Here is a 14,428-nt window from a genome sequence, read left to right as displayed (position 1 = left end):
CTTTCACACTGTTTTCAGCACTTGTGAGTTACTCAAAGTGCCTACACACTAGACCTTGGTTCGTCTACATACCTTTGTAGTAGAAAAGGCAGCGATCCACCAGTACAAACCAGCGCTTATTCCATTGCTTCACCCCAGAACTCGCCTGTAAAGAGATATTGAAAGCAAATCAAGGCCACGGCATTTACAGCGCTGTATGCAATAAAGAGTTGTAGAAGTTTGAAAAGCTTCCCATGAAGAGATGGAACAGCTGGTGCTGAGCTCAGCAGAAACAAGGGATCGCTGGAATTCTTAGGGGATTTCCAGATAAACAACCCAGAAGACCTTTGAAGTCAAGTTGAGATCCTGACAAGGTGGATGGCAGGATAGCAATGCCCAGTATTCTCAGTTACAAGTGCATGTGGTACTTTGGATAAGATTCCAAGTAGAGTGGATACCAAATAGTTGAGACTTAGGTTTTACATTGTGTCCTTGGCTGCGGAAAAGTTTGGGTTACATTAGGAACGGAGGAAGTTGTGGCGCTGGATATTTGATGGACTCCAACTCCCATCAGCCCCAGCTAGCATAGCCAGTGTTCAGGGATGGTGAGAGTTGTGGTCCCCCAACTTCTGGAGGACCACTGATTCTCCATCTTAGAGTTACATGAATAGATAGATTATGGTTGGGTACCCAATAACCTCTGCAATGTACCTGCTTGAAGAGCCAGCCACTCTTAGTCACTGCAGCATTGGGATTCCTCTTCATGGAATTGGAGCGCTTCCCAAAAGCAATCCCTTTCCGAGAGGAGCGTGAGGCCTTTGAGAAATGAGAGAGAGAGAGGTTTAGGAAGGAAGGCTACTGATGGAGTGCACAGATTCCTCTGCGGAAATCACTCACAAAACCACAACCACTTCTAGGAGGAATAGCACAGGATAACATAGCGTTTGTTAGGCTGAGGAATGCTGGGTGGAACACTGATTTCCTAACACATAGAAAAGGCCCATCATATAAGAAAGATGAAGCATTCAAACCATGGGAAACCTGTATTCCAGCCTCCAAAAGTTGTTGGACTACATATCCCTGATCAAAGGCCAGGCTGGCTGAAAATGATAGGAGTTGGAATCCAACAATATCTGGAGGATATCAGATTCCTCATCCATGATTTAAACCAACCCACAGTGATGTTTCCACCCCAGATTGGGTAATATTTGTTGCTTATGCTAAGAAAGTCAATTTCTCACAAGAGCTCTATGGATGATCATAAAGGCAGCCATTGTTTTTTAGGCTTCTTGTCACTTATAATCTGCTGTGTTTGCCATTTATCTTTCAGGATTTCATAATGCAAGGTCAGTAATGCTGTCCCCATTTTACAGATGAAGAAAATTAAGGCCCAAATAACTTGGGCGTGTTGCTTAAGCAGAACATTGCCACAAAGGGTGGGGGGAGAGAACCAAGGTCTCCATGAGAGAACAAAGCATACCCTGCCATTTGGTCGTTCCTGAGGCAAGTCTGAAACCATGGTATGATTGGATGATTCACTGTTGACTGCTGTCGGCCGTTTGCTGCCTGATTTGCTTGACATGTCCAAGGCAGATCTGCAATTGAGAGACAAAAAGAGAAGCATAATATTCCAGCATATTTTGCTAGAAGGAAAGAATTATGCTGCATTTGTACTGGTTTGTGGGTATGCTTTAATTTCTGCATTTTGCATTTTTAATATTCTATTTTTGCAGGTAAGCTGCCTAGGTAAAATTTGTTGATGCACGACTATATACAACAAGTAAATAAATATTTTCTAGTATCTTTAGCACATAATGCTGTCTGGTTTATTTATATATAATGCTGTCATTTGCACACTCAAATAAAGTCATGAGTGCTGGTCTACAGTCACAATTCATTGAAATCAATGGAGCATCTTTACACCAGCTTCAACAATATCAGGAGCTACGTTGTACTATTCAGGGCTCTTCCACACTTCCACTTGCCCTGCTGCTTTCCCCCAGGGAAAACCCACTGTTGACTGCTGAATCAAAGCAAACATCAACTGAGCTTTCTACAGATGGATGTTTGCTCCAAATTAGTGCTAGAGAGAAGGTATTCTGGGGGAAAGTGGTGGAGCAAAGGCAACACACTTGGACCCACATCTAGAAAACATGGGGCAAGCAGAAAAATGTCTGGATCAATGCTCTCTAGGCATGGGAGAAGCAGAAGTGTGGACAAGCCCTCAGCCTTCTCCAACCTGGTGCTGTCCAGATGTTTTGGACTATAGCTGGCTAGGGCTCATGGAAGCAGTATTCATAAACATCTGGAGGGCTGCAGGTTAGAGAAGACTGGCACAAATGCTTCTTCACATCCATCAGAAGTTGCCTTGCAGCAAATCCTTGCCATTCTTTCTTGAGCTGTATCTCTGGGGCAAGAGGAATGCCATTTGCTCTCAGGTGGCACACTTAAGGCTTCTCGTCTCCTTCATGAACCTCCACTCTTGTGCTCAAAATGAGAGAGAGGACCTACCTTTGCAAGTCAAACTGGTTGTTCTCTTCTGGGATTTGGCCAGTCACTGGGTGAATAAAAGTGTTCCGTCTTTCATTATGGCTGGAAAAACACACAAGAGAGATGGGCTATGCATTAATTAGGTGGCTCAGGTTGAAGTACACTCCCCATGTTGGCTGAGGATTCGTTAGATACCACAGAATTAATAACCTATCCAAACAATCCATCTTTCAGAATGATCACCCAGTATCTATAACTATTCAGTGGATTTACATGACCAGCGGCATCAGTTAATTCAATAAACTCCCCTTTACGCAGTAATTCAATGCATGTGCCACTTGATTTATAATCATTAATCAATTAATAATTTCTTATTAGTTGATTATTTCTACTGAATTTTGAATTATTAAGACTGTTGAAGTGACTTAAAGGGAAAGAGCCGCCACACAAGGTTTTCAAAAAGAAAAAGAAAACAATTCAAGGTATATAACTACACTAGTAGTAGTAACAGCAGCAAAATAATAACAATATATCAACAGTGAAATGAACTGGGTATACAAATAATTACAACTGAGACTCAACATTATATGGCCACAGGATTGAGTATATTCAATCCTGAGTTTAGGGGTGGGGTTGCCCCCTTAGATTTTATACTACCATCTCATTTTCCAGTGGTACCAATTTGGCTCCATTTCTGTCGGCACACACCACCTGATTTCACTATTAGAGGGAGTGCCAGTGTGCAAGGAGACCCTTTGCTTTTAAGTTCTGGCCTTTTTATTGCTACACCTGGCCCAGTGATCAATTGTGATACTATAAACGTCTCTACTTTCACTGCAGGTATAGAAATATGTTTATGTTTTCCCCTTGCTGATATCAGAGAAGGAAATTGCAATCTGCCTTTGAGCCTAACTTACAGAATCTACAAAAGATTTACCCCGTCATTGCTGTCTCAAATGTGCTTATAGCCTACAGAATGCTTCCAAGGAATCAACCATCAACACGTAATAGCACATACAGTTCAATGTAAGTGCTCATTTTGGGGAGCTATGCTATCACAGCAGCCAGGCTTCTTATTGTCAACTTCTGTGGAGGCATATCTCACCCTGCACGGAGTTTTTTCCATGCAGATCTGACACCGCCTGGAATAAACAGCATCTGTATTGATGGCTTTAATGAAAAGGAAGCAGCATACATAATACACCAATGAAAGACTTGCGCAGTCACCAGGAAACAAACTGTGAGCTCAGCAACCTGTGAATTTCACCCTGCCACTCAAAAGAAAGCCTTTCTCATGGTCCCAGCTCTCTCTGTCAGTTATTCAACCACACACACACACACACACAAATACACACACCAACCACAATAATTAAAGTCTCCACAAACAGCAACTGTGATTCAGTTTGAAATATTATCATTGCACACCTGAGGCCCAAAGCATATTACAGTAGAGGGAGAATATTAATACAGTCCTTTCCATGCACCCTCCTAAATGAGACATCAAGAGCTACACAGCCCAGTTTTTTTTTCTGTTCAAGGGCTAAAATGGCCACTGTCTGCTGGCAGAAATCTGGAAAGAGTGCTTTGTAGCCTTCGCCAAGCCTTTTGCCAGTGAAACATTTTGAGAATTTGACTGTTTGAACACTGCAAACTCTGGCCAAATGCCACTGATTTAAACCATATGCTAAAGAAGATAGGAACTCACTCTACAGGTTTGGGGCTAGTTGCTGCCAGATCAAGACTAGCCCTGTAGTGTAAACGTTGCTGCTGATAGGAATGAAAGAAATGTCTCCATCCATTTTTCATGTCTCCCAGTGAGCAACTGCAATGGTAAAATTCAAAAATGCCCCACCTCCACCATGATCCGCTGACAAACAAGTACCTCAATATATATATATATATATATATATATATATATATATATATATATATATATATATATATGCAGGTTTTGGTGTCTTCGGGTATCTTCCCGTGTAAGAGTTGGGGTGTCTAGGCGACGTTTCGACGAGGTCTCACTCGTCATCTTCAGGCTGGTGCTTTCGGCTTCTTGTTACTGGAACAGAGCAGGATCTCAGTGTTTGAGTTCCTATAAATACTGTTGAGGGGGTGTGGTGTATAGCCTCCAACGTGTATATATATATATATATATATATATATATATATATATATATATATATATATATATATATATATATATATAAAAGTGGCACCTCTGTGTCATTTATGAAAGTGCCATGGACCTGCACTTCACAAATACATTGGTACAGAAAGCTGTCACTCCACTGGTGCTAAAGAATGAGAATTTAGCGAAAGGATGATGCCATTTAGAGGGCTAACTAGTTAAACCTAAGAGATCATTTTCACATTGCGCAAAGCAGAGGTGGGACAATTTTGGACAAGACCACTTTAGAATGCAGGTAGGAGGAAGTCTTATTTTTTAATGTTCCTCTAATGAACCCATGTCTGTGCATCAGATACACACCAGAAAGAAAGGCCGAGGATACCCTTATTTCTGCTAAGTTTACCACATTCAGGGAAGATACAGACAGACACACTGTATCTGGGAGTGGGGAAGAACAGAGACAGAGACCCCACACAGAACAACAGATCTATCCAACAACAAGACCTACCCCATAAGCATTTAGTGCTTTTCCAAATAACACTGCAGTGTACTGGCTCAAAGAAAAAAATATTAAATTACAGAAGCCAAAACAAATCGAGGCAGCAGCACTCTGTGATGTGCTTTTCCAGACACAGATTTTAATTAGAACATATTCTGTTATCTTGGCCTGCTGGGCATTGTTACTTCTCTGGGCCTGTTTACAAAAACAAAACAAAAAACCAACGGTTTTCATTCCACCCCACCCTGAGGGAGGTCGTCTAAGGCCTAGTGTGTGTGTGTGTGTGTGTTTATGCCCTGATCTCATGAATTGAGTGTGCACATGGTGAATCTGTTGTGTGAACTGCATAAGAACAAATCACAAGTTTGGCTGCACGTGAGGAATTCCACACAATTTGTCCCTTGCACAAAGGAAGCCTTTCCTCCTCACCCGCTGCAACTTCTTTCTGTGCATCCTCTGAGCTTTTAAATGGCCAGGCATCATCTTAGGGCAAAGAGTTGGCAACCCAAGTCCAGAAAAGAAGAGCACTGAATAAAGTTTATTGCAAAGCAAGGAGCTAAACCACACAAGGACAGCAAAGAAATTTACGGCCACTTGACAATTTGGTGCCTAGACATGGTTATCAGTGAGGCATGAGTGAACATGAGTGTGGAGTGTGTGCATAAATAACAGAAGACTCAGTGACATAATGGCCAGCTTTCTCAGGTTGGGCTGCCATATTCTCTTTACACCCCCAGAATTACTCTGGAGTCTGACCCTTTCCCCAGGATGAACAACTTGGCAGGCTGAATATCACTTGGCCAGCAGCTGCCCCTCCCAATCACCTTCATGGTGGCACTTCATCACTAGTTTCTAAAACAAATCCTTCCTTGTGAGGTTATGAAGGCTTTACAGTATATTCCAACTACAGAAGTCCTTAAAATCAGGAAATGATTTTCACATTTTAAAGCCAAACTTGCCATTCCTGCTAAACCTGAATCTACTTTCACTGAATTGTTTTTCTTAATTTGATAACATCCTTTCTAGGAAATGTTTATGGAGTGGCAAGTTCAACCACAGCACCCTCCACCCTTTCCCCAAAGCCAGTTGTGGGTAGGGTTATAAAACCCAAGATCAACATAAAACAGAGTGGGTTCTGCCAATCTCAGCAAAGCTTCCGAACCACTTGCAACTTATGAAAGGGGTTAACTTCATGGTATTTCTCTAATAACTGGGTTGGGTTGTTTTTTAAAAAAAAAAAAAAAGCTGAACATGGGGGTGCATGCAAGCAGTGAAGCAGAGCAGTGCTAGTCTTTAAGCATTATCAGTTCCACCCCCCCACCCCCAGCAAACAACATACCCTTTGAGCTCCCTGCCCCTTAACTCATTTTCACAAGCCAGCTTCAAAACTCAGACTCTAGTTCATTATATCAGACATGCACAAGACCAGTTAGCTCATAGGAGAAAGATGCTTTGAGGGTGAAGCATCCATAAGCTGAAGTGGGGGAGGGCAGAGACCATGGCAATCAAGGCGATCCTGCTGGCTTCAAGGAGCTTTGGACTAAGACCACAGAAATTTCCTGGAGCAGATTAAACGCAGGTGCTGGGTAACAAGCTGTAACTGGCACACCTTGCTTTGAGCCAAATGATACTATCTAGAGTATGAAATGAGACCATGAATAGCGTTACATAACAAAACAGCAGGAGTTGTAAGGAAAAGTGCATAGGAGGCCATTCCTTACTCAGATCCTGATACAGGAACTACCTAATAAAAGAAACAAGAGGAGACCAACATGGAATTGAGAGATGAGGCAGGAGGTAGACTTAAAAAGAAGACGGCCTTTTTCATGCCCCCTTCTGCTGACCCCAATTTCAGTGCCTGTCTCCTTCTCCCATTCTCACCTAATTTTTCTCCACAGTCCTCTGCCTCCCAATCACCCACCCTGAGAACGTAAGAAGAGCCTGTGGGTCAGGCCAACAACCAATCTAGCCCAGCTTCCTGTTCTCATAGTGGCCAATCAGATGCCTGTGGAGAAACCCACAAGCAGGGCCCAAGCACTCTCCGCTCCGCATCTTCTTCCAAAGCACATCTTCTCCATCACCAAAATAGCAAACCTGTTTCCTCCCTACTCACCCCTCAAAACAGTTCCCTCCTCCCCTGACTTCCAGTGGCAATTTGGGGCAGTGGATCTTGACTCTTTAAAGGCACTCTCTTCTACCCTTTCTTGGTCTCCCTCTCCTCTGCCAATTGGTATGCATGCCTCAGCATCCGCATGTAGACAACAAGGCTTGTAAATTGATAGAAAATGTAATGTGCTGGTTTAAAACAATGCAAAGTGATCAACCATCTCAGGAAAACAGCTGTTGGGGAATATCCCACAGATGAACTGCCAGAGGCCATGATTTCTCTGCTCGCCACCTTGGGATTATCTCCCTGCTGATGTCTTTGGTTACCCACAACCCCTCCCAGAAGCTCCCTAGTCTCCTGGCATTTTGTAGCCAATATAGTTCTTCATTACTGAAGTGAACACTTCAGAACCAAAGAGCTACAATTTTGACTAGTTGATTATGGTGGATTATACACCTCCTTGCAGCAATATTTCAGCCTTAAATTGGCTTCTGACCAGTGCTGGAACAACACTACCTGCCTGCTGACTCCAGATCCACTGGCTTCTGTCCAGGGTCCTGACGACTTTCTTCCCATTCTCTCTTGCACTGTGTATTCACTACGATTACTGCTTCTTCCTGCCTGCTGATCCATGATCTTGCCTATTTATTTATTTATTTATTGCACATGAATACTCTCCCCAGGCTTATTTCTCCTCTGTGGGATTTATCCTCAAACAGGAGGCATCCTTCAGGAGAGCACATATATCTGAACTTTGTTCTATATAGTGTGTGTCCAGATTGCCCTCACCCCTTCCTGAAATCTGAAGCAGTGCCCCTGCACAACTGCACTACCATGCACAACTCAGTAATATTTAAGGTGCTCTTCCGCTATTAAAGTAATAGCCTGGTGAACCATTAGCATAATCCAATATTGCACTAATTGTCTATGATTTGGAATCATCTTGGCATTTATTTGTGGTGGTATGAAACATAATGAAGGATCAAGACAGATAATGCTCTTGTAATTCTGTAGTGCACCTAGAATGCAAACCCCAAGAGGGACCGTGTTGTTGACCTCATCAGCTGAGGCTTATCCTTGGAAGCTAAAGTGACCCTGATGGCAAATATCAGATGTCCCCAAATGAGGGCACCTTCAAATGAAGTATTCATGACACAGAAGTAGCATGGCAAAATCTTCCGAGGGTAAATTTACCATGTCAAAACGCAGTAAGGTAAGTTCGACTGCAAGGCAAAGCACAATATGAAAATCCGAGGATGGGGTGAGGTGAAAGATACTTGTGAGCGTATCCCTCCAGGAAGTGTGGAGAGCAGTCACAGATGGGGTTCAAGAGCTCAGAAAGGTGGAATTGTGGAGATCTGGGGCTCTTCTGCAGATTCTGCTAGAAGATTCATGTGGCCTATTTCAAATGTGGCAGGTGTGTGGTGGATGTTTTACAGCTTTGCATGTAGCAAACAGGTAAGGAAAGAGAATATCACCTTTCAATAATTTCATAGTGGTACCAATTGCAATAAACATTGAGATCCACAAAAGTTGGTTTCTCATCTATATATCATTTCTAATTTTAACAAATGCCTTTTTGGGAGGGAGGGCAGAGCAATTGCCCTGGGCTGCATCCTCTGAGAAGGGCACATTAAGCATTGTTGAACAGTGAACTCCAGTTGGGAGGCAGCGTAACAATGACACAGGGTACGATGAGGAGGAAGAGGTAACTCAACTGAATATTCTGCTTCCTGGACTTCTCAGGGTTCTAATATGTGGCTGGTTTTACCTCTGGTATGCCACAAGAATATGCAATCCACCACCTGTTAATTCAAGATAAATTTCCATCACAGTTGTCAGGATGCCCACATCTCCATTTTACTTTCAGGAATTGAAGCCCAAAGCAGCATGAAGCAACTTTCTCCAAGGCTACTATGATGGTCTTTTTTGAGGTCTTCCATTTCCCAGCCCAGCATCTAAATTAAAGTCTTGTGCTTTATCTATTTCTACAGGTATATGACCCCCCACTTCCTGGTTCCTTTGCCTAGTAAAGATGGGTCTAGGCTAGGCTATCCAAACGGTTCATCGCCTTGCACAATGTCAACATGCAAGCCAAGAATATATTGCAACTGTGTTTTGAGTAGGATAAATAAGCCTTGTCGCTAAACCCAAGTTCCGAAAGTACACAGAGTTTCAGTAGAAAGCATGAAATCAAATCAACAAAGTTTTTTTTTAAATAAAAAATAGCGAGTACATAATTCCATTTCATGGTTTTTCCCCACCAATTCAACTGAGAAATTTTTATTAGTTCACATCCCAAATAAATAACGTTGTATTTAAATTGAGAAAATAAAGGAACAAAAGTCCCCAAAACAGATTTTTTAAAAATAATAATAATGGGGGTGGGGGAAGATGATACAGTTATGTTTATGCTAGTGCACTTGAAAAAATGAGTGACAGCATAGCTAGTGACCATGTAAGGATGGCAATGAGACATACAAGAGGCAGAGTCTCGCTTCCAAACTACAGAGACAAGCCAGAATGATGGGGGTGTTTCATATGAGAAGACAGTCATAAACTTTTGACCCAGCACCAAATTCAGAGGGAGAACTAGTGTTTGTACCTGTTAGCACTGTGTTCTGCAACAATGTCAGATCAGAAACTCTTGCTTGAACCCATCACCATTCCCAGTTAACAACAAAGTACCTACAATTGTGTTTGCCCACATCCATTATTTGTTCCCCTTGCTTTTACCGTCCTGCATCTCCCTTGTGACTTTCCCCATTATTAAAACTTTAGAGTGTAAGGTCCTCGGGGCAGGGGCCTGTCTTTTTTATTCACTTGTAAAGAGCCAGGTATCTTGAAGGTACTGTACTATATTACTACTACTGTTATTTATGAGGGCTATTGCATGCATTATAATATTTCTTAGCTTTGGTGTAAATTTACCTGATCGTTATTCTTTCTTGGCACTCTACCTTCAAGTACTGTTTCATTTCTAAACTGGAACACGGTAGCAAGAGACTCAGCCTGAGCACACATTACAAAGCCATGTGAAAACTAACTTTCCTGGAGCTGCCGAAACCACCCAGAGTGTTATTCATGGACAGGTATAGCCTGTGGGACTTTTTATAGCCATTGCACTGTTTTGCTTCCAGCCTTTATTCAGAAGGGTTCTTTAATCAGTTGAGCCAGAAGCAGGTTTGCCTTTTATTCTCGGGCTCCCTCCTCCTCTTCCTCCTCCCTTCAGAATCCTTTGTAGTTGTGTGTGGCTTCTGCACCTCCTGCTGGCACTCGGCCAACCACCTCCTTCTCCCCCCCCCCAGTTCCAGCTTTCAGGGTTCAGCACTAACGCCGCCGAGCTAACTTCCCCAGAACTGCCTTAAATATTCCCTCCCCAGCAGCTGCCTCTCCTGGTCCTATTCCACAAACTCCTGAGTTAAGCATCTGCTACCCCAGCACTGCAATGCAGCAGTCACTGACCAAAATGAAGTTCCCAATGAGCCATTCTTTGAAACACATGAGCCCCCAGAGCAAGAATGACAAGGCCACGACCCCGCTGCCTCTGTTCTACAGCCTTGCAGCATCACCTGGAAAATCCTACCTGACCCGACGGTCCGCTCGGAACTTGAGCATGGTGGCAAAGTCTCAGCTGCGATCCCTGCCTGCAACCATGTCCCTGGAAGGTGGGTGAAAGATAAGTCTTCCCGGAGCACAGCCGGTTCCCCTGTGCCCTTAGGAAATGTGCCATAACGGAAAGTCCTGTGCCGGCAAGGATAGGGATGTGGTGGTCCAGTATGCTTCCCCCATCTTTAAACTTCTCTACTCTCCTTGAGTTCAGGGAAGACAGCAGCTGCTTTCTGTCTTTCTGTTCTGATTTCTGGGCAGGCAAGAGAGAGGGAGAGGGAGAGAGAGGGAGAGGGAGAGATCTGCTGCCTCTCCCTCTCTCAGGCACCAGGGTCTATCTAACCTAGTCCAGCCTCATCATTCAAACAATGCTCTCAGCCTCACATGCAGCAATAGCAGCAGCCAGCAGGCATTGCAAAGGAGTGCGGGGGGGGGGGGGTGGAGAGAGAGAGAGAGATTTCAAGCTCAGTTCCCCCAAGGAGAGAAAGGTGAAGGGTATACGGACACCGGCATGTGTCCAGATACACACACACACACACACACACACACACACACACACACACACAGCAGGTGCAGCAGGAGACAGCTTGTGCTTTAACCTGATCAGAGTATTTTAGGAAGAAGGGCTTTTGTAAAGGCTGAAGGTGAAGAGCATAAAATGCTGGCATTTCCCTTAGCAAAAGATTCTTGGGGAGCTGAGCTCTATAGTCCTAGAAACTCTGTATGACTGATCTCCTATCCTAAGTACGCTACAACGATGATGCCCATAAATAGACTGCGGCTATCAAATGGATATTTGGTTCTGAAACATGCCTTTTCCATCCCGCCCTTTATCTGAGACTCAGTGTGAGCTGCAACACCTTCTTAAAATCAAGAAAGAAACACCATATGAAACAGCTCATTTAACAGACGCACAGGAAATTTTTTTTTTTGCTGCTCCCTTTGTTCAGGTTTGCCACCAAGATTTCCTCCTTGATCCTGTTTTGCTTCACTAATGCTCCTTTAATGTCAAGTGGTCCTAATGCCCTTAAATTGCTCTCCATGCTGGCTTATTAGGCCATATTGGTTTTGATTAGGCTAAGGCAATTTAATGCTGCATGAATCTGAAAAGTTCAGTAATTGTATTATTTGTCCACTTTGTCAGTCTTTCTCCTGGACCCATAATCTAACTACTAATGCCCTTCCCTTCCCTTATTTGCTATATGAAAACTCTGCACTGCTTTCTGACCCACAACGGTCCTCCAAGCCACTAATAACCCACAGAATAAAAATGTCTAAAAGAATAAACAGCATCAAAGCAGATATCATAAATAACAAAGACCCATGGGCAGAGAGCAGCAAGCATTTGCGCTTCCAACCAGAAAAGTTTTACAATAGGAAGGTTATATTAACAAATCTTCAAAATGGAAAATGTGTTTTACAGTTGACTGCTGACAGAGGAAGCATATTCTAGACTGCCTGCTATCCAGGCATTATCATCCTAGACGTGCAGGCCCTGACTGTCAGGCTACAAGCCTATGAACATTTATTTGTGACTAAAACCCACTGCACTTAGTGGGATTTCTGAACAACAATGCAATAAATAATATGCTTTCTATGCCTGGCTGGGTAGAAAGTCTAGGTTTGCCAGCCCACTCACATTATACTAACTCAAAGCTAAGAATTCCTGCAATATACTATATCCTGTTCTTCAAGTGACACCTTTAGTTACATTATGTGTATTGGTCTTGAGAGTAACCTCTGCAATGATCATGATTTTGATGATGTATCTCATTTTTCTTTCAAACTCAAAGCAGCCAACAGGCAAGAAATATCAAAACACAAACAATGAACAAAACAGTAGCAATAAAATCAACCTGCAAACAGCATCAAGCAAGCAGAATCCAACCAACAGCAACAGGAGTGCACAAATATGAGAGAGAGAGAGAGAGAGAGAGAGAGAGAGAGAGAGAGAGAGAGAACTACGAACCAACAACTGAGACAACTGTGTTGAAACCTAGAAATGGAAGGCTAGCAAGTGATGGGGCCAAGAAGAAATCCCTTTGGGGGGCATTTTATAACACTTGCGCTGCTTCTGAAAAAGCCCTGCCTGGTTCTCTTCTGCATAAGGGTGCACACAGAACAAGGTTTCTGATTACGCATGGAATGCATAGGAAGGCACACATAGGAGAAGGCAGAGATTAAGGTGCTCAGATTCCAAACATTTAGACCTACAAAGGTAAGAACCAGCATCTTAAATGAGGTCCAGAGGCATTTAACCCCAATTTTACATCCAAACCTTTTGCTACTAGGGTGTTGATTGGGAATGGGGGGAGGAAGCATATGACTCAAATTTTGCATTGTTTCCTATGGTTACTTGTTCATTTTCTGGACCAGAATGTGGGGTGGGACTACTACACTAGCTCCTGGAAGGTGGGTCACTGTTGCAAGGCAGTGCTGTAAACTGGAAGTGTAAGCCAGTGTTCCTGCATGTGCATTTGCACTACACTGACTTCCCCACAGCCTATCTCCTCTTCCTCCTGGCAATCAACAGTGAGCCATCTTCAGGGAAGCTGGCATGAATGACCATGGTAAGGGCACAGTTGGCTTACCGACTTAAGCAGGTGAAAGGCACCCCCTAGTCAGTGCTACCACCTTCCTAGCCTCCGTAAAACAGTGCCAGGTCAAGGAGCTCCCCCAAACTACAAACCTGTATCTTGAGGAAGAATGCAACCCCAGCCAAAGCAGACTATATACTTCTCCCAGGATTGACTGATCCCCTCACAACAGCACTTTGCCCTGTGCAGAATAAGGTTGTTCACCTCCCATCAGACACGAGACATCTGTCATACTATACAAAAGATAAAACCTAGAAATCAGCTGCAGGGTCCCAGGGTGTGGTCTGAAGGCATTTAGGGCCAGCACCTTGCTGAAGCTAGGCAGGCCTGGGTCTGGTCAGGGCCTGGATGGGGGACCTCCTGGGAACCAGATGCACACTGCCTTGGGTTCAGTGCCAAAAGGAGGGTGGGATGTAAATGCAAGACAATAAGTAAATACAAAGCCCTAAATTGTATAAACCTCCCCAACATAAACATGTTTTCTCAGAAGCAGGTTGCCTAGTCGTAATTAACCAAAATGAGCCACCATGAAATCACTGGATTAAACCAATATCAAGAAGAAAATTGATTGGTCTCACTCTGCCTTCATAACAATCAAACCAGTCAGACTTAAGGAAGGCAAAGTGGGCATGAGGATTCTCCCTCAAGCCTTTCAATGACATTTGAAATAGAAATTGATGAAGGGAGTAAATCTCAGAGCCATTTCAGATATTTTAAAATGCATACATGATATCTTATTTTTTTAAAAAAGCTTGGTAGTTCTTCCTAAAGAAACCTTAGTGGCACATTATCCTCTCTCAACAGAATGGAGGGGAATAGATCCTTCCAGCATGCTGAATCCCAAAACCGGGTTGTTGTGTCTTTCACCCATGCAAGATCGCGGAGCCCAAAACACACACTTTTTCCTTTTATTTATTATGTTTTTCTTTTATTTATTTTCTTTTATTATTTCATAAAATTTATATACCGCTTGATAGTAGGAAAACCTCAAAGCAGTTTACAAATAAAATTATCACTAAAAG

General features: G+C 43.1%; 1 protein-coding gene across 13 annotated transcripts in view; it reads right to left on the bottom strand.

The window, feature by feature from the left end:
* PLEKHA6 (pleckstrin homology domain containing A6) overlaps nucleotides 1-14,428 on the bottom strand; it is a 192,992-nt gene that overhangs the window by 64,155 nt on the left and 114,409 nt on the right. For 12 of the 13 annotated variants that reach the window (XM_081193388.1, XM_081193396.1, XM_081193402.1 and 9 more), the window contains 4 exons: nucleotides 2,491-2,571; nucleotides 1,460-1,574; nucleotides 691-795; nucleotides 73-145 (listed from right to left, as the gene is read on the bottom strand). In XM_081193388.1, coding sequence (XP_081049514.1) covers nucleotides 73-145; nucleotides 691-795; nucleotides 1,460-1,574; nucleotides 2,491-2,571 — 374 coding nt within the window. Of the gene's footprint in view, nucleotides 1-72; nucleotides 146-690; nucleotides 796-1,459; nucleotides 1,575-2,490; nucleotides 2,572-10,786; nucleotides 11,095-14,428 lie in introns of those variants that run through there. The other variant, XM_081193398.1, reaches the window with a different exon arrangement.

Source organism: Podarcis bocagei (assembly GCF_964188305.1).
Source record: "Podarcis bocagei genome assembly, chromosome: 5".
NCBI lineage: Eukaryota > Metazoa > Chordata > Lepidosauria > Squamata > Lacertidae > Podarcis > Podarcis bocagei.
Note: the sequence above shows the minus strand (reverse complement) of the source record. Positions and strands in the feature narration are given on the sequence as shown.